This window comes from Megascapheus bottae, chromosome 10 (assembly GCF_031878675.1).
Source record: "Megascapheus bottae isolate mThoBot1 chromosome 10, mThoBot2.hap1, whole genome shotgun sequence".
In the NCBI taxonomy this organism is placed as follows: Eukaryota; Metazoa; Chordata; class Mammalia; order Rodentia; family Geomyidae; genus Megascapheus; species Megascapheus bottae.
The window spans coordinates 60,941,163-60,968,950 of NC_143518.1; the positions used below are offsets into that span (position 1 = coordinate 60,941,163).

Below are 27,788 nucleotides of genomic sequence, written 5' to 3' on the forward strand. Positions count from 1 at the left end.
AAAAAGTCCACTAGAAGTAGTTTGTGATGAAACCACAAGTATTCATTTGTGGATGCTTAGAACTCAGCCTGGTATACAGCATTCATCGGAGCTCAACAAACATTCAACACAGATGAATGAGTCAACACAAGTTCACACAGAAATGACAACTTCATATATTTAAAACAGCTCACAAAGTGTGTAAAAGATAGCATTGGCTCTGTGAAATGATATTTCAGTGATATTTTTGCAAATCCAAGCAGCAGAAAAAAGCTAAGCTCTCACGCATTAATTTTGCAATGATTTAATAAAACTTTAAATCTATAGCTGAACAGTGGAGCTCAAGTTAATGTTGGAAGAGATGACGTTGATGAAGATGGATTGTAGTGGTCTATTGACACTCCTTTGTCTAAGTATTTAAAGACAGTAAAAAATCAATTTTAGAGAAAACCTAATGAGATCTCCCAAAGAGTTCAACTAAACATCTAGAATGCCATTAAAGGTTTAGAAACTAAGCCAATGTGACTCTGGCTACTTGGATTGCTGTTTGTGGCATGGGATGAGTTGATTTGCTTGTTTAACATACCCTAAGATTAGGACAATATTTTATGGCTTACTGTAAATACCCTAGACTTGTTAGAAAACACAGTTAGGGAAAGGATGGGTGAGTAGCAGTATCCCCATACCCAAAGATGATTTCAATCAATTACCTGCCTAAGAAAATAAATGTGAAGTCCACAATGTATGGAGAGTAGACACAAACAAGCCTACCTTGCTGGTGTGGTCCCTGGGACAGCCTCGAGTCACATTGACAAGGGCTGAGTAATGGAATACATCAGTCGTTGAGTTGGGGGAGAATTCCAGCCTTTGGTTGTGGAGTCTTACATCTTGGATACAACCTTTGAAGAATCCACCATGAGCTTCCGTTTCTTGCCTGTCAGGCAGCCGCCCATGTAGATCACGTCTCCTTTCTGAGCTGTCCATGTAGGAGCAGAAATAAATCCCAGGTTTTGTGAAGACTGATACAGTTCTATTTTATTTGGCACAATTGTCAACAATATGAAGTGGACATTCCCGTCACTCAGAGCGACTTTTACTATTAATTTGGGAGACCCAGGATTCAGCAGCATTCGTGTCTCCTGCTCCAGCCAGAGGCGGACATACTGGAAGGTGCTGTTTTCCAAAGCCAGGAGTAGGCCTGACGGCTGGTGTGTGCGGATGAACATGGAGATGCTGAAGGTTTGTTCATAACTCTTATCAAGAGGAAAGGCAGCATATCCAGTGGCATCTTCCTGGCCAAATCCACCTGCCACGTACTCTTCAGTGTGGACACAGAGGAGGAAAACAGAGAGAAAGCATGTTAGCACTTAAGAGTAAGAAAGCATGGGAGACAAAAATTACACTTATACACACACACACACACACACACACACACACAAACACACAAGTTCTACTTAGATTTTCAAGTTCAAGATAGCCTTACACAACAGTGATCCAACCCCATTTTCTGAATGTCTAAGCTTACTTTATTCTGAAAATAATTACATTTTATTTTAAAGATTATAAGTGACATTACTGATGATGGAAAGGCAAGATACACATTTTCTGCCCTACTGAATTAAAGAATCTGCTCTTGTTGCCTAAAAATGATTAATGGTAAAATATCAAAAGCACTGTACCCCAAGTTTGGGGGTAAGAGCACCTCACGCAGCACCTACAGTTGTTTATTTAATTGAGTCCTTACTTTTGTTATTTGGAGGCAGGCTGAATTGAACATGTGCCTAAATCAAATTATTGTGGGCAAGCACAGAAAGAAATCAAGGGTTTGATTAGCAAATCCTTTGTTGTTGCTGTTGTTTCTTCTAGAATGTTACCTCACTTGACCAGGAGCCTTGACATTTGAACAAAGGAAGAGAGCTCCTCCCTCTTGGCCCTGGTTGAGGTAAGATGAATACAGGAGACAGAGCATAAGGGCAAACCCCAGCGCCTTCAGAGGTCAGAGGATCAAGGAATGCATGACGAAGCAGTACTATTGAGTGAATCGTGTAAGAAAACTGTTCAGATGAGTACAAATGGAATTTTACATTTCCAAACATTGGGGCCAATCCTGGCGCCTCATGACTGAAAAAGTTTAGAGAACAAATCTGAAAAACATTTATCTCCAACCAGCAAAAACCTAGAAGTGAAGGTGGGCCCAAGTTAGAATGCCAGCCTTTAGCAAAAAGGCCAAGTGAGAGTATGAGATTTTCGGTTTAAAATAAATCAGGGAGAGAAAAGAGAATGGGGGAATTTAGGGTTAGGGAAGAGTCACTGTAAATAGAATAATCAGGGTAGAACTCTGGGAAGTGACATTTGAGCAAAATCCTGAAGAGGGGAGGGACACGAGCAGTAAGTCGAGAGACAATTCTGAAGTCTTAATCATGTGGGGGTTGGTGAGAAGCAATCAGAGTTTCAAAATATTCTGAAGGTTAAACCAGTATAACTTTCTAGAGCAAGATCATCTGCAAAGTCTTTGTTCCAAATGACATAAAGCCTGGAGTTTCCATTTGTAGAGATGGGGAAGAAAATTGGAGGGATGTATTTTCTGAAGACACATGAGCTCCTACAAAATTCAAGATGGCTGATGACAGCCAGTTATCACAGAGGTTCAGGGAAGGCATTACGGGAGGTATTTAGTGTAATGGTATTATCACAAGAGTGATGTTTCTGTGTGTGTGCCAGTGCTCTGGCTTGAACTCAGGGCCTGGGCGCTGTGTTCAAAACTCATGCTCTACCACGTGAGCCGAAGCTTTACTTCCAACGTTATTGGTAGTTCATTGGAGGTAAGAATCTCACAGACTTTCCTTCCTGGGCTGGCTGGGAATTCTGATCCTCAGATCATGGCCTCCTGAGTAGCTAGGATTAAAGGTATGATCCACCAGTTCCTGGCTAAGTATAAATATTTCTAATATTTTTATTGTATGTATGTATGTATGTATGTATGTATGTATGTATGTATGTATCTATCTATCTATCTATCTAATAAGAAGTACAAGAACTGAGCCAGCATTAGATAGAGGCAAAGGAAGAAACTGAGCACACTCAGTGAGATAAGAGGAGAGCCCAGGGGACATGCCTTCCTGGGCCAGGGACAAGCATGAAGTATAGGACAGCGCTCTCACTGGGAGCTAAAGTCAGAGGAGGCAGAAAATTGTCCACATTTTGTAATCTAGAAATCACCCTAGACCTTGACAAGAAAACTGTCATGAAGGTATTGCTGCCTTCATGTTTCTACATCCTGGTCTTAGCCAGGAAAAAAAAGAGCATAGTCCAACATGTTTAGAAGCTGTTGTGGTATGGTCCAATAAAAATCAGGGTGGAGGAAGGACACACTTTGGTTTCGCGGAATTGTAGAGATGCCTGCTTAGGCGGCCACCCGTGTTTGAAGACTTCCCAAATAAAGGCTACCTTTTTTTTTCAGAACTCTGACATGATGTCCTATAGGAATGCTGTGCTTTTGAATCTGGTTTTGGAGACCACCTGCTCCAGGCAACTACAGGTAAATTTCAAAGTGTACTGTTAGATAAAATGACCTCTTTTGAAGAGGCTAACATCTCTGAATACACGGTGGCACTTTTATATGGGATAAAATACTTAATAAGGAAATCTGGCTCTTGAGTCCCTTGAGTTCTGACGCTATATACGCTTCCTCCATCACCCACCCTCAGGGGTCGGGTGGGTTCCTGCCTGTCAGCTACATTGCCTGAAGCCTTACTTTATGGATGGGGATTCAAAGCCAGACTGCAGAGTTGGTCTCCACGCCTCCCCACTTTAGAAGTAAATCCTATTCCTCAGAAATCACAAGCAGCTTGTCCCAGGATGCAATGTGTTGCATTATCTTAGAAACACACAAAGCCATGGATGCACAACTTGACTGTTCACATGGAGGTTTGGTTTTCTTACAGGCTAGTAAGGAGTCCTGAAGATGGATGACAGAAGATTGTGATTTGAAGCCAGCCTGAGCAAAAGAAGACTTCTATCTCTAATGAAGCACCAAAAAACGCTGGAAGTGACACTGAGGATCAAAGGGTAGAGTGCTAGCCTTGAGAAAAAAACCTCAAGGGCAGTACCCAGACCCTGAGTTCAAGCCCCAGAACTGGCATATTAAAAAAAAAAAAAAAAGTCCAGCCACAGAAAGAGTTGGGTTTTTTTTTTTTATGTCCAAGAAACCCTCATTCTAAGAGGAGTCATTAGAGGATTCTCAAAGCCTAGGTTGTGCCAATGAGGATAAAATATGTGCACATTGTAGGAGATGATGCTGGCATTCTGAACAGCACCCGGGCAGCTTCATGTTCTTACAAAACAGCGCCCGGGCAGCTTCATGTTCTTACGGAACAGCACCGGGACATGGGGAGATTTCCCTAAGCTGAGCCTGCTCAGAGCACGGCTGATGAGAGTTGAGACCATTTTGTAAAGGTCAACTTTAAGATGCCAGCCCCCCCCCCATCTTTTTTTGTATTTAGTCATCTCTTTCGTCTGTGATTGCTTTCCATTTGGGCCATATTAGGAAAACGGTATGTCAGCATTCAGCGTGATTTGGGTGTAGTCTGTGACTTTCTAGTACATCTCCCTTGTCTGGAAGGTACATGTACAATGACAGAGAGATTCCAAGCTCTCATTACTACCTTTAAATATCATTTGTAAAGGGAATAAACTCCCAGAGAACATTCCTCATAGATAAAGAGAATATTTTAACTCTACGACTAAGGAAAGACATGACAAACAGTTTTCCTTCAACTCATCCCAGCCATTTAGAAAAGAAATGATCTCACAAAATCTCCTTCCCCATACCCAGTGTCTTCACACCAAACATTCTCCTGGGAGCTCAGCAGTCTCAAACAGCCAGAGGGTTGAAAGAAAATGAGGGTGACTGATGAAAAGGGGTACAGACAATTCGGGGATGAGGTTCTAAGCAGTTCATGATTTTCCTTTTTTGTGTGTAGGTCCTGGGGCTCCTGATTTTCATAGCTGGGGAGAAAACAAATAAAGAAAACCAGAGCCCACCGGATTGGCCTCTCTTGAATCTATCCAGCAGAACTCCTGTCACCGCGGTCCGTCTGAGCCCCGTACACGGTGTCTGGAGGCCAGTCCAAACGGGCTGGCATCTGTTTGCTATTTTATAGATGTAGTACAAATATTGCCTTGGGTCAATTAAATTTTTCTTCAAAAAGTGAACCATAGCCTCGGCATAATTTCCCCCCTTCTCTCCCTGAGAAATAATCACAAAACAACCTGCCACCCCATTTAAAATACGACGCAGAGCGGAGAATGCCATCCCTCATTGTCACGCAGGACCGTGATGTGAAATGAGTCGTGCAGCCAAGGGGAAAGCCGTGACTCGCTTCTCATAATATGTAGCCTCTTGAACACAGAGTAGGGCATGCACTCAGACTGGTTTTAATTTTAGGTCCTATAAAGCAGAGGAGACAATTGGCTTGGAGCAAAGTATAGCCAAACTTCAAAGCAGACTGATACAATCACTGCACAGTCATTTTGGGAGCAGGGTAGAAATAATGAAAAGGAGCAGGTATGTATTGATTACCATCGGCAGCAATCTTTGGCATAGCGTGGTAGAAATAAAGGATTTTGAAATATGCTTCATGATTTGTTAGAGAAACGATCAATTTGATTGCAGCCTCTATCAACTTTGACTGTACTGGTCACAGTCTCTTCATTTTCTTCTTCTTTTTGAAATTCAGTAAGCCATCTATCTGTTTTCTCCAAGACCATCTTGAAAAAGTGACCTTTTGAGTCAAATTTGTAGTTTGCTAATGTCCTAAACCTGGATATGATTTGGAGCAGGTATGGATTGCATAAGAAAGAAGGCAGCTGGCAGTGCCCACCCCAAAACCAAACATGGCTGCCCGCGGGGTCCTACACCCCCACGTGGGGCCTCCTGCTCTTTCACTCCACCCTGCCTGGGGACAGTGATTTTTGCTTTCTGTCTGGACTGTATTTTGTATTCCCATGGAATCTCGAATATCACAATTTTTCAGCTATTACAGACTTGGACATTGCACTGCACAAGGAGAATGGAAGGCTTCCCTCACAACACTAGTCTAAACCACAGCATCTGGCCCACAATAAGCATCTACTTTAATGTCAGCTTTGCTTCTTTTTTAAAGTCTTTCTCTAGTTCTAAAATAAAAGGAAGATATCTAGGGGGTGGGAGCTTAGCCTACTGGTAGAGTGCTTGTCTGGCATGCACAAAGACCTGGGTTCAAATCCTCAGTACCACATACACAGAAAAAAGCTGGAAGTGGTGCTGTAGCTCAAGTGGTAGAGCTCTAGCCTTGAGAAAGCCCAAGGACAGTGCCCAGGCCCTGAGTTCAAGTTCCAGGACTGTCCAAATTAAAAAAATTTAAAAAAAGATACCTAATCATAGAATTATCAGAACTTATTTAAGCAAAGTAGCAAGAAAAATAGCTGCAGTAGATACAAATGGGAAAATAGCATCAATAACAGTGAACATATGCAGAGTGCTTTTAATTCTTCCACATTTTCATCCAAATGATTACATTTCTGCTCACCCAAATCATTTGAGGTTTTCAAGGCTCATATGCTTAGTTCTTTGTCACAGAGGAAATTGTGGTTTATGAAGTGCAAAGTCTAAACCCTTTAAGCACTTCTAACAATTTAATCCTAAACTAAGTAAGTTTTTAAAATCAAATGTGATGTGGACATTTTACTGATGAATTAGCACATTCATATTTATTGTTGTTGCTAATATAATTGTCTTATTTTCCCATTTGATTGTACACTTCTATGGGTGCTTTCACCAGTGGTAAGCAGCCAGACAGCATGGTCTTAAGCATATTTCTTTCACTTCCCAGGCCTCAGTTTCCTCATCCACAAAATGGGATTCATCATAGCATTTATATCACAGAGCTTTGAAACAGATGCAATGACTTAATGCTCACAATATATTGTTCTATAATAAGTTCTCAGTGTCTATCATCAATAATAAGCAACAAGCCAAAGAACAACCCTCTTACGACAAATTTCAAGTAGTACTTAGCCACAGAGAGAAAATTTGGGACATGTAACCATATACAGTATCCCATAAATTGGAAATTTTTCATAATGAGACATTTACATCAGCAGCAAATTAGTGCACATTCTCGTGAGATGTGAGTTCCATGAATGAAAAATGCTTGTTCTGTTCTTCACTGAATGCCTAAAATTAGGTCATGATTTTTTTTTTAAAACAAAATGACTCATGGTGGCATTCCTACAGTGGTAAATATTTTGTAATGCATTTAGTCTGATTTAGAGCTCAAAGTTCTCTTCTTCTGTGGATCTCCAATTAATGTGAGATAATGTTAAGCACTTACTATTTACCTCCGTCTATGCCTCACTCATTTAGGCTCTTAATTGGACCTATTGGACTTTTAATCTCTGTTTATATAACTTTCATACATCTGTGGTTACAGAAACATATTAAGCAAGCACTGTGGACATAGTGAAAGTAATTCACCATTAGTGACACATACTATAAAAAGCTTGATGAATGGAAATAATAGAGCTGTAATATGCTAATCTGTCACCCCATCAACTTGACAGATACAGAGAATGGGAATTATAGAAACTGCATGCAGAACTGATTTCTAAAGAGCATTCCAAAGCAAGTTTAATTTAATAACCAAGGCTATGAACATTTCAAACTTATTTATTAGAAGATATTGTGTGTAAATTTGTTTTCTACACTATTTGGAAAAAATACTAATCAATAGACACTTAGAGAAAATTCAGCTAGGATTAGTAGCCCACTTTGTCACCACAATTATCATAGTAAGAAGATAAGTTCAAAACTAGCCTGGGCTACATTACAAGACCCTGTCCCAAAGCAAACAAATATACATTGAAGCAAGCAAACAGAAAGGAGGCATTTCCAATAACCCACCACAAACAGAACATAACTATGTTAACTATGTTTCATAGTTAACATCTTGAGCAGGGAGATTTTCTTTGCCTCTTGATGAACTCTCCACCAGATCTCATGACTTCTTTGCTCACTTGTGGATAATCGAGTCCTGATCACGTAAAATACACACACACACACACACACACACACACACACACACACACACACACACACACATCATGCTAATTAAAATGGTGAGCCACATAATTTTCAAAAGCCTCAGTGCAATGTAGAGTTAAATCTTTGCTAGGTCAACTTCAGGCTATCTTGAGAGAGACAAGACTGAGAAGTTTCTCCAGCCTCTTTCTCTACCTCAACTATCTCTACCTCCAGATCACTAAGTGTTCTGGCTCATGGAACATTGGGATTTGGAGATTAATAATTCATAGAAAGGACAGAAAATTTTCAACCTCGTGGAGCTGCTCTGTCCCTGAGCCTGGTGAGGACTTTAATGTTGCCATTTCTGAGAACTTTGGAGTTTCTTTCTGCTTCCCCAGCTGAGGCCATTCCGCCCAGAAGACAGGCAGGTGCCATGACCCTGTTTTCTTGGAGACTGGCTATTCTCATGGCTGCTCTGGTTTGGGGCACTTTAGCAAATCTCTCCATGGTTCACTTGTGACAAGGCTCATGCTCACAGGGACAACTGGCTGTTTTCCTTCCCCGCTGGGACCTCGGAATTCATGTTATTCTGACCTGCCATTGGAGGAAGGTCTCATTCCCCCTCCAGCTCAGCACATGCAGTCCTGCCCATAACACAGAGTCACGAGTAGTCTTTTCCCAAGTGGGTTTAACGGGGAGGCAGGTCAACTAAGAACCAAGTGACAGCACTGAAGAAACATCACTAGATCGTGCACAGGACCAGCTACTGCTGGTCTTGAAGACTTCAGGAGATTGGATTTAATAGACATTTTGGGTATGGGTCAGGCTGACCAAAGCATCTTTGTATGTTTAAATAAGAATAAACAGCACACTTCTCAACCAAAAAGCAGCCCTGAGTCCAGAAAGTGGGGGACATGGGGGATTTATGTAGGAGAATCAAGTTATAAAGGTGTAGACAATGTAAATAGGCTTTCATTGTCTTATTTTTATTTGTTTAAGAACTTATTGTCTGCCTGGGCAAGAGGTAATTGTTGGCTAGAAGGCCAATTTGATTTCTCATAACTACCTGTCCCATAGGGACACAGAACACAGGGGAGTGACAAGGAAAGAGAGACACTGATATTTTCATTAATTGATTCACTGAAAATGGTTTCTTAGTGTTCTAAAACTCTTTTAGCTTACTATCTGATCCAATGGAAGAATCACATTTAAAAAATAAGTCTGAGAAGGACAGGGTCTATTTATGTAATAATCGGAATCTGTTAGGAGATAAATAGGGACCTGCTAAGGCTGCACAGGAATGTGATTTCAGCTCTAAGAAGGCTGAGACAGGAGGACTCTCAGCTCAAGGCCAGCTTGGACCACAGAGGGACAGCCAGATTCTATTTCAAAGAGAAAGAAAGCAGGCAGAAAGAGAAAAAGATAGAAGGAAAGAAGAAAAAGGGAAAAATAAAGAATATTATAAGCCTTAAACTTTACATGCTATAATTTCCACTCTCTTATCAGTGAACTCTGTGGTACAAAGTTATTTCTAAAAAGATATGAAAAAAACCCCTAAGTTTCAGGGATCCAAGATGTAGCTCATTTAACTTACACAGGATCCCAGTTTCAGTCCCTAGAATCATGAATTACAATAAAAGAAAAAGTTAAGTTTTAGCCTTACCTGCTGTAATTGACTCAGCGTTTTCCTTCATTTCAATAAATAGAAATGTGAGAAGAAATTAAATAGAAAAAGCAAGGGCTCCACTCATAAGTCTATGGCTTCTTTAAAAGTTCTCCTTTCCATGTGATAGTGATATCTCTTATGACACAAAACACCAATGGCTCACAAAACATCTTAAAAACTCTAGGGACGGCGCCACATATGTTAGATAAAGAAGTAAACAGGAAGTTACCCACGAGAAGCACCATCAAAATGTGTAAACCTTGCGTCTTGTCTCCAAACATATTTCTGGAATTCAAGAGAAGAGTGAGGTCCCACCAGACATCGGGGGTGTCAGGGCCTGGGTCTGATGATGTGGTCCGCTTCCAGAAGCATGGTCGTGTTTGTTCAATCTCATTGTTTTCCTCTGAAGTAGCAAATGAAATACCAGCCCTCCATGTCGTCATGTTTCTTCTCCAGCGTATCAGTAGGGTTTAGTGTGAGACTCATCCGTGCTCCTTACCAGGCAGCCCAGCTGTATTCTTAGATTCAATTCCTGCTGGACTCCTGGCGCCTCCTCCCATCTAATAACTGTCACTAGTGAAAAGTCATCTGACTGTAATGTCACTAAGCATCAATACTTGCATTTTGGGAAAATGAGCTCTGAGGAATCCCAAGGCAGACTGATAATTTGGGGCAAGTTCTAGTATGGAAAATTAAGATTTGATGTAAAATGTATTGTTTTCCCCACAAAGGAAACACCAATTTTGTTTGGAATGTTGGTGAAAAGTTTAAGATAACCTCAAATGGATAGACGCAGGTGTGAAATAGAAAGGAGAGAAATATTAAGACAAATAACAAAACAACAGGAGCATTTGTTCAGAGACCGAACCACTTTCAGATTTTAAAAAACACTAAAATTATTATATTATGTCCTTGTGCTTTTCCCCCAAAGAATAATACGCACACGGTATAGGTACTGCATGAAGGCAGGAGTTCCACCTTATGAGCTCTTCTCCTCTTCTTTCCAGTGCCATTTGTGTTTATTTATCTGTATATTTTTGTATCAGTACAGAGGTTTGAACTCAAAGCCTGGGCACTGTCCATGAGTTTCTTTTGCTCAAGGCTTAACATTCTACCACTGGTTGAGCCATAACTTCACTTGCAGATTTTTTGGTAGTATAGTGGACATAAGAGTCTCACAGACTTTCCTGCCCAGGCTGGCTTTGAATTGTGATCCTGAGATCTCAACCTCCTGATTAGCTAGGTGTGAGCTACCAGTGCCAAGTATTTTATTAACCAGTATAATATACATTCATGGTGTTTGAGAAACCTGATTTTATTATTGTTGTTGACCTGAATCTGTTGGGAAATAGTACATTTTGCTTCAGTTTCCTGGCTAGGAATTGCTTGGTCCTGGAGGTCTTATGAGAAGACATGAAAAAAAAATGAGATCAAGCATAGAGCATTACATGTAGAAGAAGGAAGAGAGTGGGTAACTCTTTCCACCTGAGAGGAAGCAGCCATAAAACTAGTCAGAAGGGCTGGGGAATGACTCTGTGTTAACAGAGTGCTTGCCTCACAGGTGTGAGGCTCTGAACTCAAACCCTAGTACAGCCATAAAACAAATAACAACTAGATAGAAGAGATATAGCTTATAGGTGAAGACATATGAGTGATAACTAACAACAAATTTAATGAATGGTAATAATTATTAACATGGAAGGTACCACACTTTAATACAAACAACAACAATAATAAATGTTACTTCAATCTATCATTGAAGTATGGATTCATAATGATGTGGCTTATAAAAGTTTCTTGTGCACTGGGTCTGTGATGGTAGATGATCGTTTTCAGAACAAAGGAAATGTCATTCAGTCTCTAGAAGCCAAATCAGTGTCTAAAGAGTGACAGTGATCAATAGTGAAAAGTCCCCAACAACATGCAAAGTTACCTATGCTTTTGAAACCAGAAATGGAAGAAAATATACAATATATTTTTTAAATAAGAAATTATTGTTGGGTGGTGGTAGATTTTGCCTGTAATCCTAACTACTCAGGAGGTTGAGATTTAAGGATTGTGGTTCAAAGAAGTAGTAGTTTAGACTCTTATCACCAACTAACCACCAAAAAGCTAGAACTGGGGCTGTGGCTCTAGTGGTAGAGTACTTTTTTAGCTTTGAGCCAAAGAAGCTTAGGGACAGGACCACCTAGACCCTGAGTTTGAACCCTAGAACTGACAGATAGAAAAGAGAAGACATTATTAAAGTACACCTTTATCCTAAGCATCATAAACATATTCTCTGTCCAAGACCACCAACTTTGAGGATATGACTTCAGGAAAGGTGGTGCATGTTGCATAAGGTACTATTTGGGGCATAGCATAAAGCAGGGATATTTCTACTGAGTTCCTTCCTTTGCTCTTGTCCTTCATTGCCATGCCACTATGAAGTGATGCAAGAGACAAGCACACAGGCCCTAGGCCTGGTATTTATTAGGAACAATATATTTTTTGTCCGTTCTAGAGCTTGAGCTCGGGGCCTGAGCACTGTCCTTGGACTTTCTCAAGGCTAGAGCTCTACCACCTGAATCACAGCACCATTTCTAGCTTTTTCTATGTATGTGGTACTGGAGAATCAAACCCAGGTCTTTGTGCATGTTAGGCAAGCACTCTACCACTAGGCCAAACTCCTGATCCCAGGCAATGTTGCATCCCAGATAAGAAGTACCAAACCCAGAGGAAGACTATTCAAACAAAAAACAAAACAGCAAAAGCCTTCGCATTTCAGTTTTGTTTCCCTTTATTTCACACTTCCCAAGTTCCACGGAGGCTCAGTGGATATAAGTAAGTGATTTTTAGCTTTTTTATGACGAACACTAAATAGTACAACATTGCACATTCTCACTCTCATTGACGTGGCTTTTGACTGGCTTTGAAAAGTAATTTCAGAGAAACTCAACCCTCATCAACCAGAACTATTCTAATTGACTTTGATCAGTAAATCATCAGGAATGGTTCTGCTCTGGCTCAACCGCTTTCTTTCCTTTTTCTTGTCAAAAGTGAATGATTAAACACTCGCGTTATGGCGAATTACAAAAACCTGCTTTGTATTTGGTTGGATGTGTTGCTACTCCAGATAAGGTTTGTGTTCTCTCTGCCGCAGTAAGAATTGGCTTTGCATTCCTTAGCAGTGCTGTCTGTCATTTCTTGCAAATTTATTAATATTTTCATTCTGCACAGCAACAAAGATAATGCCCTCAGCCAAGTGAATTATGGGTCTGGTAAGGCCTGGCCGACAGTTAAAGCGCTGTACAGTCTGGTTTTTATTTACCACCAGCATTACTTGCCATTGCTCACTACATAAATGGTCTGTATTTAAACAAATTCTTACCAGAAAAAAATTGAGACACATTCAAACACCCGCTTCCCTGCACACACGCACACTTCATTCAACACTCCAACTTGCTGTCAGGACTCAGTGCCATTAGGTGTATCCTTATTCCTATTGGAATGCCTCCCTCTGATATCTCATGTGCTTGAATTCAAACATCTGAGTCTAATCCACGTGAACCGAGCAGAGCCCATGTTGTCAAGCTCCTTATGGTTTGATATTTGTGAGCTGTTTTTAACCAAACTCTATTGTAAGTGTTGTAACTATAAAGGCATCTGCATTGCACAGTCTCTATTTATGTATTATCCTACACCATACAATAAAATAATGTCATATAATATAATATAGAATATAGTATTACATTATATATAATATTGAATTATGTATAATATAATAGTAATATAGTGCACACTTCAAGTAAATATGTGCAGTATATAACACACTTCGCAAACTTAAATGAGCATTTAGTCTTTTCTTAGGACAGAAAGCATGTGTAGTAGAGGAGAATGCTATCTTTATTCTGGGAGAGGATAATAATTCTAGCATTCACAGACGTCCGAAGTTTTGAGAAATGGACATTACAGGTATGCAAATTATCTGAAAATAAATATGAGCTTAATTGCATTTTCTGGAGAGTAATTTATAGTGGTAAGTCTTTATATTTTAATATTAAAAGGATTGTTTGAAGGGGATGTGATACGTTGAGAAATAAAGATTCAAAAGCCACCTTCTTAGACTTTGGATTTGTAAATATTCACTGGGCTCATTTTTACAAACCTCCCAGATGATTCTACCAGACATGGTCTAAAACTTTCAGCACCGTTCCAAAGAGATGATGATTTAAAAAAAAAACAATCACAAAGTTGTGATTAAAAGAAAAAAAAATTTTTTAGAGATTCCAATTTGATTCATTTGTGTAAATATTTGACTTTGGGCTGGCATTGAAACTCCCTGATAGTGACGCTGAGCTTCAAAATAAATCCACTGATGACTACCATCTTGGAATAAAAAGCTACCACTCCTTCACCGAAGTGTTTCTTTCAATTACTGTTTAGCCTAAATCTGGAGTCTCTCACCTACTGTGTGTGGGTCACCGCACATGGTACTGACTAACGAAGAAGCAGACTTCACTATTGTCCTTCAAAAACTAAGCCAAACCCATTACAGACTCGGCAAGCCATTTCCTCCACACTGTACATGTACTCCTTTTTATTAGTATATTCTTTAGATTCTTCTTCTTCATAGAAGGCACTTGTGAAAACCATTACACTGAGTTATCTTTTTAAATTAATACATTTCCACATGTTCATTGGCAAGCCTACTCAATAAATACGGAGTACGTTGGCTTTTCAAGGTCAAACACTGCAGCGGTGACTCCAGTTACAGGAATTACTGAGTCTCTCCTCGTTCTAATTTGCTCAGTAGTAAAATAAGAGTCAGCACTCTGGTACCTAGTGACCAAGTTAATTCATTTGTAAATATTCTGGAAACTATCATGCTATACAATTAGAGTTGGATGGTCCTCTTTGTGTTTTGAATTGGACATTTGTTGGAAAAGTAAAAATAAAAAAACCTTTTATCTTACAATTCTAAAAATGAAAGGACTTTGCAATGTGACTTTATATTAGCAACATGTCTCTGTTTTGAATTCTAAATGCTATTTAATTAAGTAAAACAAAGACTAACAGAGTGGTGGCTCAAGTTGCAAGCTAAGGCCCTGAGTTCTATCCTAGTACCACCAATAATTAAACCAACAAATCAATGAGTACATACATAAATTTAGAATAGTCATAAAGCAAGCCCTGGGTTTGATCCCCAGTGAATGAAAAGATGCAGAATATGTGAGCACATGATTCACAACAGTTCCTACTATTTAGTAGATATTATGTGCAGGTCATTCTGTACCTGAGCATTTTACACCTTATTTGTCACAATCTCACAGTGAAGTAGGGATTAAATTGAATAAACGGAATTATAGAGAGCTCACAAATCTTACCAAACCCCACAGAATTAGAGAAGCACAGAGCCAGCATTTAAAGTTAGACCTGACAGTATCTAAAGACCCCTTTATTATAACTAGATCTCTCAGATTTGGTGATATACAGGCAGAAAGAAATAGGGTGAAGTGTAAATGTGGTCTTTTTTTAAATTCAGGACACATTTCCAGTCTATAACATCATCTGCCTTATGTCTACATTTATGAAAACATACATGGAGATATAAAAAAAGATACAGACTAGGGCCAGGAGTTTGGCCTAGTGGTAGAGTGCTTGCCTAGCATGCATGAAGACCCGCGTTCAATTTCTTGGTACCACATACATAGAAAAAAGCCAGAAGTGGTGCTGTGGCTCAAGTGGTAGAGCTTTAGCCCCGAGAAAGCCCAAGGACAGAACTTAGGCCCTGAACTTGAGGCCCAGGACTGGCAAAACAGAAAAAAAAAAAAAAACAGACCAACAAAATACTAAAGAATAAAATCCAAAGGTCAAGTATTGTCTGAATTAGAGGCAATGCCTAACTTTAAAACAAAAGGTGCTGATTTATAAATCCTATAGGAATCAAGTAAGTAAATTCTCAACACTACCTGCACTCATCTCCCAAGCCTATTCACCCCCGAGACAGAACAGAGGCTCAGGTCTCTCACTCCACACGCGTAGTCAGGCTGAGAGGCCTGGGGTCTTCTCGGAGAGGAAACTGGCACCTGCCACTCATGGAAGGAGAGATTTCCTCTTCCATTTCTACACTCTGTCTTCAAAACGCCTTCCAGAATGGCAGCCCGAAGGGAATAGTGAGAGAAGACTAAGAAAGGCAGAGGACTATCTACAATGCCATATATTGCCATTGAAGATAACCATCTGGGAGAAAAATTGTGGCTGGCGTAGAGATTTTGCTTGCCTTCTACCATCTGACTCTGTATGAAATGGGTGAGATCTCACTTCAGGAGCTACCAGGAGATAAAAAGGAAGCCTCTTCCCACTCTAGATAGTTTTCGGTGATCATGGTCAATCTGGCAGCCACAAATGCACCGACTCACAAACACTGGGTCTAGGGAAACAAACAGAAGGGGAAATGGGAAGGAAAAAGCCTTCTTACTTCCAGAAGTCATTCATGAGTTAGTGTCACCAGACACTAAATGAAACTTGACTAATGAGTAACATTTTCTGGCTCATATTACGATGAAATCCCAGGAAAGTTATCCTCACGGCTGCTTGGCCTCCAAGTTCACAAGATCAAGAAGTATCCACCCACGTGGCATTTGTTCCACAGGCCGAGTCTCAGCTTCACTCAAGCCTCTTCTCACAGGGACCTGACTCCTGCAAAAGACACTATTTGCACACTCCTCACTTCTATCCTTCCGATGTCTCATCCTTAAGAACAAATGAGATTTTCCTAAACGCTATCAGCAAACCTGTATCCTACTACTTCTAAATAAATCCATGATAGAAAGAGGGGAAGTTATGGGAATATCTTTTGTCACTGGAAATGGAGTCAGCTTCACTAAGGTACTTGGCTACTAGGAAAAAGGGAAAGAAATTGATGTATATAGGTATACATATCTGCATCATTCACCTCTAGTGTTTCACAAATGAAAGGAAACAACTGAAAAGTTGGAAATTAAATTTACAAGGGACATGAAGGAAGTGTAGGATATATCTTTGTTGATCTCATTACTCTGAACAGTGTTTTTGGTTCTGAATAGGCTCCCTCCTCCCCACCCCCCCATGGCCCCCATTCACACTCTGACCCCTGTAACAACAGAAGCCTATGCAGGATGCATCGCCATCTGGTGGGCACTCCCGCTAACTGCAGGACCCTTGATGCCTGTGTATCTGAGCACTTACCATGTAGTAGGCATTTTGGTAAACATTTTGATTTTATTGAGTTACTCCTCATACCCAACAGGCAGATTTATTTATTCACCCTATATGAATGATCCCTATTTATATTCTCACATAAATCCTTCTCCTTTAGTCTGTGGAATTAGAAACTACTTTTGACCAATAAGATATGGCAAAGGTGGGGCCGGGAGTTTGGCCTAGTAATAGAGTGCTTGTCTAGCATGCACGAAGACCCAGGTTCGATTCCTCGGTACCCCACATACATAGCAAAAAGCCGGAAGTGGTGCTGAGGCTCAAGTGGTAGAGCTTTAGCCTTGAGAAAATCCAAAGACAGTGCTCAGGCCCTGAGCTCAAGCCCAGGACTGGCAAAAAAAAAAAAAAAGGTATGGCAAAGGCATACCTAAATGTGCCACAAAGATCCTAACATCCATCTTTCTGGGAATGCTGGGAAATCTGGATGACCTTGGACAGACTGCTTGTGTTAGAGAGGACCCACTGCCGTCAATGCCCCTGCCACCCTTACAGACCGATGGAAACCTACCAGCCTCATGGTGTGGGGGGTTGTGGGTCGAATGTTCTCAGTTGCAGCAACCCTTTTACAACAGCCATGTGAGAAGCTGGAGTAGAAAGCTCAGCTAAGCCTGCCCTTGCGGGGACTCAGGAGATGACAGCCAGCGCATTCTTTTAAGCTTCGGGGCTTTGGGACATTTTTTAATGCAGTAATACATAATGAACATGTGATTATAACCATGATGAAAGCAGTATCATAATCTGTTTCATAGACAGTAATTTAATCAAGAATGCAGACAAGGAAATAGAAAATCTGGAGCTCTTTGCTTTCTGAAATCATGCTCTTATTTTCTCTACCAAGGTGCCATCCTGTCAGACCATAGCTTGTGTGCCAGGCAATGGAGGCAGCACGGGGTCACCCAGATACAATGCCGTCAGGAGCTTGCCATCTTTTGAGGGAAAGTCATGACTAGAGAATTCAATATTTGCAAAGACAATCCCTTCGACTGTGATGAATACAGTAGGACAATGTGCAGAAGTTATGTGCCCGGCAGCCTAGGAGTGGGGCAGAAGATGGGCCTGGGGGCAAATGAAAGAAGGGGTTCTTGGGGCGAGGAGGTGTCACTGTGTGCTGGTGGAGGAGCTCACACCTGTATTATCCTAGCTACTCAGGAGGCTGAGATCTGAGGATTGCAGTTTGAAGGGAGCCCAGGCCAAAAAAAGAGTCCCCGTGAGACTCTTATCTCATCTCCAATTAACCACTCAAAAACCCTCAGTGGTGCTGTTGCTCAAGGGATATTGCACTAACCTTGGGCCAGAGAAGCTCAGTAACAGAGTGATTTGGCGCAGAGTTCAAGCCCTAGGACTGGCAAAAAAAAAAAAAAAAGAGGGAAGGAATTCCAATGTGTTCAACACAAGGGGTAAATGTTGAAAGAGTAGGATAAGCTAATTCCCTGATTTGATTATTACATATGGCATGTACATATAGAATTCTCACACTGCAGCCCATGTACAATTAGCATATGTCCATTAAGTTAAACAGTGCATAGAATCCTTACTTATTTATACATAGTATTTCTCTCATTTTTGAACTTGATGATTTATGTCTAGGTAGTCTTCTCTGTTAAATTTTTATGCATCTTTAGTACATACCACATCATCTCGTAAGCAACTCAACAAAGACTTCAGTCGAGAAAATATTTCTACTCCTGAATAATTTGGATTTTCTGTACATGTACAGAAAACCTCACCACCACATGCGGTACCAGACACAGGTGTGTGACATAGTATGAAGGAATCTCCCACAAGAAGTGAATTCATCCAATGACTACTTTGAATCAGATTGGGCCACATGACCTTGACATGTCATTCCTATAATAACCATTAGACAATTTTCATTGACAGAGCTGGAACAATGATTTTCCCTTCTTGTTTTCCCACTATTTATGCTTTACAGACACCCATTATGAGTCTTGGTTAAAGCCCAGCGTTACATGGCAGCTGGAATCTCAGGCAGGCAGACGGCTCTGCCAGACTCAGCCGTGGGCCAGACTTCCTTCTCTCAAGGCTGATCAAAACCGCTATATCCCTGGCTGGCAGGAAAACGAAATGGAATAAAGGTGCACAGGGCTCCTTGACTGCAAGTCAGTTATTTACTTCTCTGCTTGCCTTGGGAATTAACCCATGTATAAAGTCCACGTGTCTGATGTATAGACTCTAGGCTCATTTGAGTCAAATATATATGTGTTCCCAGAATAAATTAGGATTTCTGTAAATGGTTTTATCCCCTGCTGCATAAAAATGTTATCTCTACCCCTGAAGAAATAGAGATAGCTAATCGGGTCACTGTCATAATCCTGTCATAGTGTCACTATATTAAAAATGACTTAAATAGAAGTTAGGATATGTGTGTGTGTGTATATATATGTGTATAATATATATTATATATGTATATGTGTGTGTGTATATAGTGCCAGTACTGGGGTGTGAACTCAGGACCTGGACTCTGTCCCTGAAATTTATTGCTTAAGGCTGGAACTCTACAATCTGAGCCATAATTCCACTTTTGACTTTTTGCTCATTAATTGGAAATAAGAGTCTCATGGACTTTCCTGAGTGGCTGGCTTTAAACCACAATCCTCAGATCTCAGTCTCTTGAGTTGCTAGGATTACAGGTGTGAGCCTGGCTATCAGCGATTTGCTTTTAATCTATGTTTTCCTGCCTGTGCTTCTGGCTCTACAAAGAAAAAGTCCTGTCTGATTGGACTCACAGTCTAAGTGGTATTATTCTGTATGAGAGACACACAATCTGATCATTTGGGATCTAATGGGCTACATACAAGCAGAGATCAATAAACACACACACACACACACACACACACACACACACACACACACACACATACATACCCCTGGGAACCACAAGTAGCCCTACCTGAGCAGCCCTTCTGCCGGTGTTTGTTCAACATTGGAAACATGACTACCTGTTTGGCTACTGCAATGGCAAGTCCAAAAAAGTAAGCATGGAATCTGTACTTTCACATTCTCATTTCAACAGAAACAGTGTCCTCATGAGGATACGCCCCCTCCCTCCCCCCTCCCACTATGGCTCCATGGCAGGCCCACTGAATGTCCATCCAGGCGCACATTTTGTATTTGATCCGTTGGCATTTTAGCTTATATTTTATTGCCAGCTCCATAGTCATATTGATTCATTTAAGTGAGACTTCAGAGGTCTGTAGTTTTATGTTCTACCTTATGAAACAGTAGCTCATAAAAGAATATCCTGCTTCCCTTTTCCTTTTGTAGGGCCTAATATCCTTTGCAGACATCTAGTCTAACAACATCATTGTGGTTAGAAAATGAATACTCAGACAAATACCAAGACAAATCATTATTATACTTGAATACACACCTGTAATTCCAAATGTCAGTGTAAAACACACTTGTTTCCATCTAATGCCTTTAAAATAAATAAATAGAATCTTTCTATGCCAGCTAATTCTCAAAGTGTATTAACGTTTATTTTGTGCTCACGCCTATAATTCTTTTTTCTGTATCAACCTATTTCATTGCTCTTCGGAGCATGTTTAAATGGAAAGTGAAATATGGAAATTATGGAAACAGATGATCACCTTCAGCTTAGAATTCCTCCTCCTGTGTTGTCTGTGTTTATGATCCCATCACTCTACTGGGCCTCTTATTAAATCAGTCTTTGTTGGACTATGACATTTGGAGATTTTTCTCTTTTTTTTTGTCAGTTGTGGGGCTTGAACTCTAGGCCTGGGTACTGTCCATGAACTCTTCAGCTCAAGGCTACTGCCCTACCCCTTCAGCCACAGTTCCACTTGCAGTTTTCTGGTGGTTAATGGGGGATAAGTGTTTCATGGATTTTCATGCCTGGGCTGGCGTTGAACCCCGATCCTCAGATCTCAGCCTCCTGAGTAGCTAGGATGACAGGCCATTTGGAGATTTTTTTTTACTGCTTTTAAGTGAGGAATGACACCTATGTATATACAAATATGTCAGATATGTACATGAAGCATATATACATGTATGTGCATATTATGTACATCATATACATGCATGTACATGTACACAATTGGTCCTTTGACCTGTGAATACCATGTTTATCATTTCACCAACATCAGACTGAGTATATTGAGAAAGAGAGGCATTTTCCCTGAACACGTTCAGACTGTTTACACCATTATTCTCTAACCATACAGCATTCCAGCTACACTCTAAGAGATATTACAAGGGATGCAGAGTGGACTTAAAGCACAGGGAAGAATTTCTGTAGGGCTGGGCAAACATGGTGCCATTTTGTGTGGACGTGGGCATCAACCGAGGTCATGGAGCCAGTTCCCTGCACATGCTGAGAGGCTGCAGTTACTTCCTTGGGCTGGGAGGGAATGGCGAGCCCCCTGGGAGGAGGAGGTGCAGGGTAGAGGAGACATGGCACGACACGTTAACTAGGAGCCACAGGAAGATGCATTTTGTACCCATTTGCCCATGGAAGCATTGCTCTGAGCTTTTAGACTACAGTGATTTGTAAGGTGTGGTGGGCTTGCCTATAATCCCTACACTTGGCAAAAGAAGGCAGTGTAATAAAGAGCTTGAGGGCAAGCCGGATGTACAGTGTGACCCCTGTCTCAACAAACTAGGGCTTGGCTTAGTGGTGTAGCACTGGCCCAGCAAGTATTAAATCTTGAGATCAAATTCCACATTACCACATAAGCGCGCCCATGTATGTTTCAGCTTGAAATTCTCTAAACAGAGTTTCTGGTATATCCACCCTGGGATGGTCCATCCGCTGGTCTATCCTAGACTTGAACTCGAATGGCCACCCTGGAATGTATGATTTTCAGGGGTCTGCTGACCCTCACTGGCATTTTTCTAAGTTCTCACTTTTCCCCTACATGGGCACACTGAGTCTCTAAAGCTCCAAGAAAGCCTTTCAATTATAGAGCACACTTTTGAAAACTTGTTAAGTTCAATGCCAATAAATAAGAAAGCCAGCCATTTTAATGAATACACCCAAGAGCAGAATACATTAGAAAGTCTGGGATGCAGCTATCAAGTAAGACGCTATGGTGTCTGCCGAGTTACGAGTTACGGATGTTTCTCCTTTGCTTGTTAACGGGAAACCACAGGGTGCTACAAACATTTTTTTTCCATTTGAACTTCTGATGAAATCATCTTCCATTACAGTGACAACTTCACAGCAGAAACCTGGTTTGCTACGTACATGTCTTTTCAAAAATAATACCATTAGGCAACTCTTCCGAAGGGATCAGATGAAGCCACAAAAGGATTATGAGACTCTGTCTAGTTGAAGCCTTCCCCACCTCTATCAAAGCAGGTTGAAATTAGCCTGTGGGGTCAGTAGTCATTATAAGTCATAGATCCACCGGGCAAATGACTTTAAAAGGGTTCTTTCCTGAAGACACCATACTAGGAACAAATTTGTTTTGTCTCCTACTGTCTCTGAAGAGAATTTCAGAACATTAGCTATTTGATGAATATGGCTCTTGGGAAAGGTGGAGATCTTTCTACGATGCCATAAGAGGAACTGCACTTCAAGTCTCCAGGTGAATTCTCCCACTTGTTCTAATTGTGACCAGAACACACTTCTTTGTGTCATCTGCTAGGAAACTGTTCTGCTTTAAACTCTATCCTGGGAATATAGTGTCTTGGGCACGTATTTTAACAACTTTCAGGCTGATATTCTTTTTTGCTCTAAAATATCTGAACTTTTAAATGAAGAAATGACTGTGCTTCTATAACCATAATAGTAAGTTCATATGCTTTAAGTCTTCAGGCTGGAAAAGGGCAGTTTTGATGAGGAAACATCTCCTCCTGGAAAGATGATGTCACCAAGGATCCAGTTGAAATACTCAAGGTTGTTTCCCCCCCAGTTGAAGACAAAAAAGGGGGATCTAAAATGTTTGGATTTTCTTTTCTTATTTACAGTTAAAATGCTAACCTGCTTTTGAAGTATAAACAATGGAACCTTATGTGAGTGAGTGTGTGTGTATGTAATAGAGAAACCTCTATTAATAAATATTTATGTATCAATACACAATTTGGTGAAAAGAAGGTGATGAAAAAGCACAAACTACAGACTATCTGTGTTTACTGGCAAAAGAAAGCATTTCTCTATTTTTTTTATACCTTTCCTTTCCATGAATATGTTGATTCTTATACAAATACACTTTTAGTGCATTTTGGTTAAGTCCAATGAAAGTGTAGTATAAATGCTACATACACACACACACACACACGCACACGCACACACATTTCTTGGGGTAAGCCAATGCTTTACTGATTTTTTAAAAAAAAACAGATTACAATTTGAGAATTCATAGTATGAGTTTAGCAATGATAATATATTCGTTATAATGAATTCCACCAATTAGAAATGGATTCCTTTCAGGGTCTGCAGGTTATGATGTGTGAGGGGAGGGAACAGAAGAGCAATGTCTCTCTGTCCCAGTGGTATTTCAGAGAAAATGTTCCTTATTTTATTTTATTTTTTTTCAGAAACAAGTTACCTGAATTAATGAGCTTAGCTCCCTAGCGGACTAACTCAGATCCTCTCCTCCCCGGAAACTCCTCAGCCAGAAAATTCTTCAAAGCTTTCTGTTTAGCCTCTGAAGTCTGATCTTTATTAAAAGTCTCTCCACCTTTAATGAAGGAGATTAGCTTTACCCTCTCCGTCCACGAATCTTTCACAGAGAGGCAAGATAAGTAGTGGGGAGCGCAGTCACACCAGGACTCCCGAGGCAGAGATGACTCTTTCTGGGCAAAGGAACCAGCCTCATATGCAACCACGAGGACCTGGTGTGTTCCCAACGGAGAAGGAAAGCTATCCTCAGTGGCAGCTACAGAGGTAACAGTGTGTCCTCGTAGCCAAATGCAATCCAGCCCGTGTGTGGACCTCTGGGTGCTGCCATTCAGATAGACCATGGCCTTGACAGTGCTGGGAAGCTGGGGGGCCCTAGATGACCCACCAAGTAAATACCTAGCCAGATGGGAGATCCTGGAAAATAGATACTGGACTTTCACACGCCTTAGTTTCTTACTTAGGAAATGTTGATGGTTAGGATCAGCAGCCATTAGAAGGCTTTGCAGCAGATGGAACGTTGGAACAGAGTCAGGCTGATTCCGCAGTCAGGCAAAGCCAGCATTAACATGGAAGAAAAGCCAGGAATCCAGGTTTGAAACTAAAATGTGCTCACTTTCAGATGCTCGGAACTATTTTTTCTTACAAAATTATTGCGTCATGATCCTAGCTACTCAGGAGACTGAAATCTGAGGAACTTGGTTCAAAGCCAGCCAGAGCAGGAAAGTCTTTGAGACTCTTATCTCCAGCCAACCACCAAAAGCCATAAGTGGAGCTGTGGCTCAAGTGGTAGAGCACCAGTCTTGAGCAAAAACAAAACAAATGCTCAGGGAAAATACCCCAGGCCCCAGAATAAGCACAGTACAGCACACACATGAAAAAAAAATAAAAATTATTGAGGCAGTGAAATGAGCCACATTTTAAGACAAGCCCTAGCCTAGAGAGTCAGTGTGTGACTTCCCTGCTAAGCTTTTATGAGAAGTTTATAAAGTTCTATAACTTTCACTCACTTTAGGCTTTGGTTTAGACATTCATAATGATTTACTTGCTTATATGAATACATTTCTATATTTGCAACAGGACTTTTGGTAGTTAATTTTTAAGTACTAGGGCAATTTTCTGATAGAATGGAAGTGTATAAAGACGATAGTAAATGTTTCAGAAACCCAAAGTTCAAGAATGTTCAAGAACCAAAGCTCTTACAGACCTGTTGGAGAAAAACAGAACTGAGAAACATGAGCTGGTTCATTCTGTCCCACAGAAAGTGGAATTACATGGCACAGCAAAAGACATTTTTCTACTTTTTGCCTGGAAATTTTTTTAAAAAGGATCTTTGTGTTGCTAAGCATTAATGCCATTTTAGTGGTATTAATGCACTTTAAACAGAGTATATTGGAAACATAGAGAGGTTCTGCATAGAGTTGTTTCCTTGATCACCAGACAGACTCATTCCAGAGCTGTGGAAATGCATTTATAAGGGGCTAGAAAGAGATCAGGAGGTGATCTTATCTGTCGATTCAAAGATGAAGCTTACAAATCATCCAGAAAAATGACTGATGCTGGCTACTGTAGCTTTCTACGATACCAACAATTTTCATAAGGATTCTCTGTAGCTATTATTGGTATCTTACCAGTTGGCTGTAAAAATACCCCTCCCCCCTGCAACCAAGCACTGTGTGAAGGTTGGAGAAGGGCGGAGTGAGGAGATCACAGAGGGAAATAGCATGGGAGAGCTGAGAATTCTCACAGTGCAGCCTTGAGTCCGTTCAAGATCTTGAGTACCAATAACTCATGCCTGTCATCCTAGCTACTCAGAGGGCTGAGATCTGAGGACTGGAGTTTGTAGCCAACCTGGGTAGGAAAGTCTATGAGATTCTTATCTCCAATGAATCGCCAAAAAGCCAAAAGTAGAGATGTGGCTCAAGAGGTAGAGCACCAGCTTGGGTGAAAAAGCTAAGGAACGGGGCCCAGAGTTGGACTTCAAACTTCAGTTCTAGTGTGTGAACATGTGCCACACACACACACACACACACACACACACACAAACACACACACACACACATACATGCACACGACTTTGAGTGAGTCCAGGGCAGAGGCCCAGAATTCTACACTAGAAATATAAGACAGATGTCTTGAAACCCTACAGGACAGTTGCCAGTTCTGTTGTAGAAATGTCTTAAGTAATTGCTGTGTGATCCAGTCCCATGATGCAGATTTGGCACTGTAAGGCTGTGAAGTTATGCAAAGGACTTTCAGATAATGAGTCGGTGTGTGGACATCTTTCTTGGCTTTCTTCCCTTAACCAAAGTTTTCAAGGGCAGGGATTCTTGTTCCCTCAATAGCTATCAGGACTCTCGAGAGTGCCTGGCACAGAGCTGTGCCTAACAGGTGTTTGTGCAGTGCATGATCAGAAGGCTGTGTTATTCTGCAGCTGGGTGTATACCTAGGAATTGTTTTCAATGATAATTTCAACTCTACCATATTTTCTCTCTTGAAGCTTTCATTGCACACAATTAATAAAGAAATTCATCTAGTATTTCCAACAACTAAATTTAGACACACACCTTTATTTGAAAGTTGTCTAAATAATTATCTTTTTTCTGGAGATTTACCTTCTTATCCCAACACAGAAATTACTGAATGAATTAGGAAATATCGATATGAATGTATTATTTTAAAAGATAAGATTTTTAGGGTGTGTGTGAGAGAGACAGAGACAGAGAGAGAGAGAGAGACAGAGAGAGAGAGAGAGAGACAGAGAGACAGAGAGACAGAGAGAGACAGAGACAGAGACAGAGACAGAGACAGAGGCGGGGGGAATTGAGGCTTGAACTCAGGGTCTGGGTCTTATCCTTGAGGTTTTCTGCTGAAGGCTAGGGCTCTACTATTTGAACCACAGCTATACTTTCAGCTTTTCGATGGATCATTGGATATAAGAGTCTCATGGATTTTTCTGTTCTGCCTGACTTCAAACCTTAATTCTTAGATCTCAGACTTCTGCATAGCTAGGATTCCAGGTGTGAGACACTGGCACATGGCTAAAGTTTTGTTTGTTTTTAATCAAATTCATTCATCCATGTCTGACCATTCTTTGGTTATGAAATCTGTAGGCAGGTATAAACATTCAAAATTCAGTCATGAATCCCTAGTGCCCAAGTTTGAGGGGACACTCACAGTCTTGATAGGTAATTGCCTTGGGCTTTTTGGATGCCAGGGGCTGAGGTAGGTGAGCAGAATGAAGAGTCATATCTTCTGTTGACTGCATCCTACAGGCCAGGTTACTGTGGTGTCCAGAGAGGACTGTGTCACTGTGCCCAGCCCTGTGCCAGTCACCAGGAAACCACAGCCGAGGACTTGTCCAAACAGGCCTCTTCTGGCCTGAAAGGAAAAGCCAGTTGGAAAGCATCAAACACATTTCCAGGGAAGGTTTTCCTCCCCAAAGCCCATAAATTACTTGCCTGCCTCCCATTAAACAGAACACTGCAAGGGTTTCAACTCTCTCAGCAGTTAGTATGAGGTTGACTTTGCTAATGAGTGTGTAAATTTCTAAAATTGTTCGTGCTTGTTAAGTGGCTGTGGAAGTTTTCACATTTAGGGTAGGAATAATACTCTTTATTACTATAGCAGTGAGTTATGCTGTCATCTGGTAAATTTAAAGTCTCTCTCTATCCCCTCTTGTTCTCTCTTGTCTTTATTCATCTTTCTGTCCATTCTTAGTTTGACCAAATGAAACATACCCCTTATCGATATGGGATTTATGACATAGGACAAAAGTAATTATACTTATTCAGTAAACACTTTTTAGTGAACACTTTTAAATACACATAGACAAATTAAATTGATGCATAAATTCTCCATGGAGAACAGCTTTATAAGGTAACACTGTAAAGGCCTCCAGAAGTTAATTATTCTACTAAAAGTAGACTATTCTATTTGTATTCTACCTTAAAGTGCTTAATCTGTTGCTATGAGATATGGATTAATAGAAGCAATGTAGACACCGAATCATTTCAGGATGACTCTAGGCATACTCTAGTCTTCTCTTATTTGCCTATGACAAAGCATGCTCTTAAAATACTGAGAAGTTCACTTGTTTCTTTGATATTCAATGGCTGAATAGGCTAACATAGATAAGGAAAGAGAATGAAGGTAAACCAAAATAAGAGATTCATTTACTAGAAGTCAACGACGGTTCAAGACAGACGATTTAAGGGAACAGACACGAAGGTGGTATT

At 40.6% G+C, this 27,788-nt stretch overlaps 1 protein-coding gene across 1 annotated transcript in view; it reads right to left on the reverse strand.

The window, feature by feature from the left end:
- The window catches only part of Crb1 (crumbs cell polarity complex component 1), a 110,309-nt gene that overhangs the window by 38,308 nt on the left and 44,213 nt on the right, over nt 1-27,788 (reverse strand). Inside the window, 2 exon segments of the mRNA XM_090341645.1 lie at nt 751-923; nt 926-1,297. Coding sequence (XP_090197771.1) covers nt 751-923; nt 926-1,297 — 545 coding nt within the window.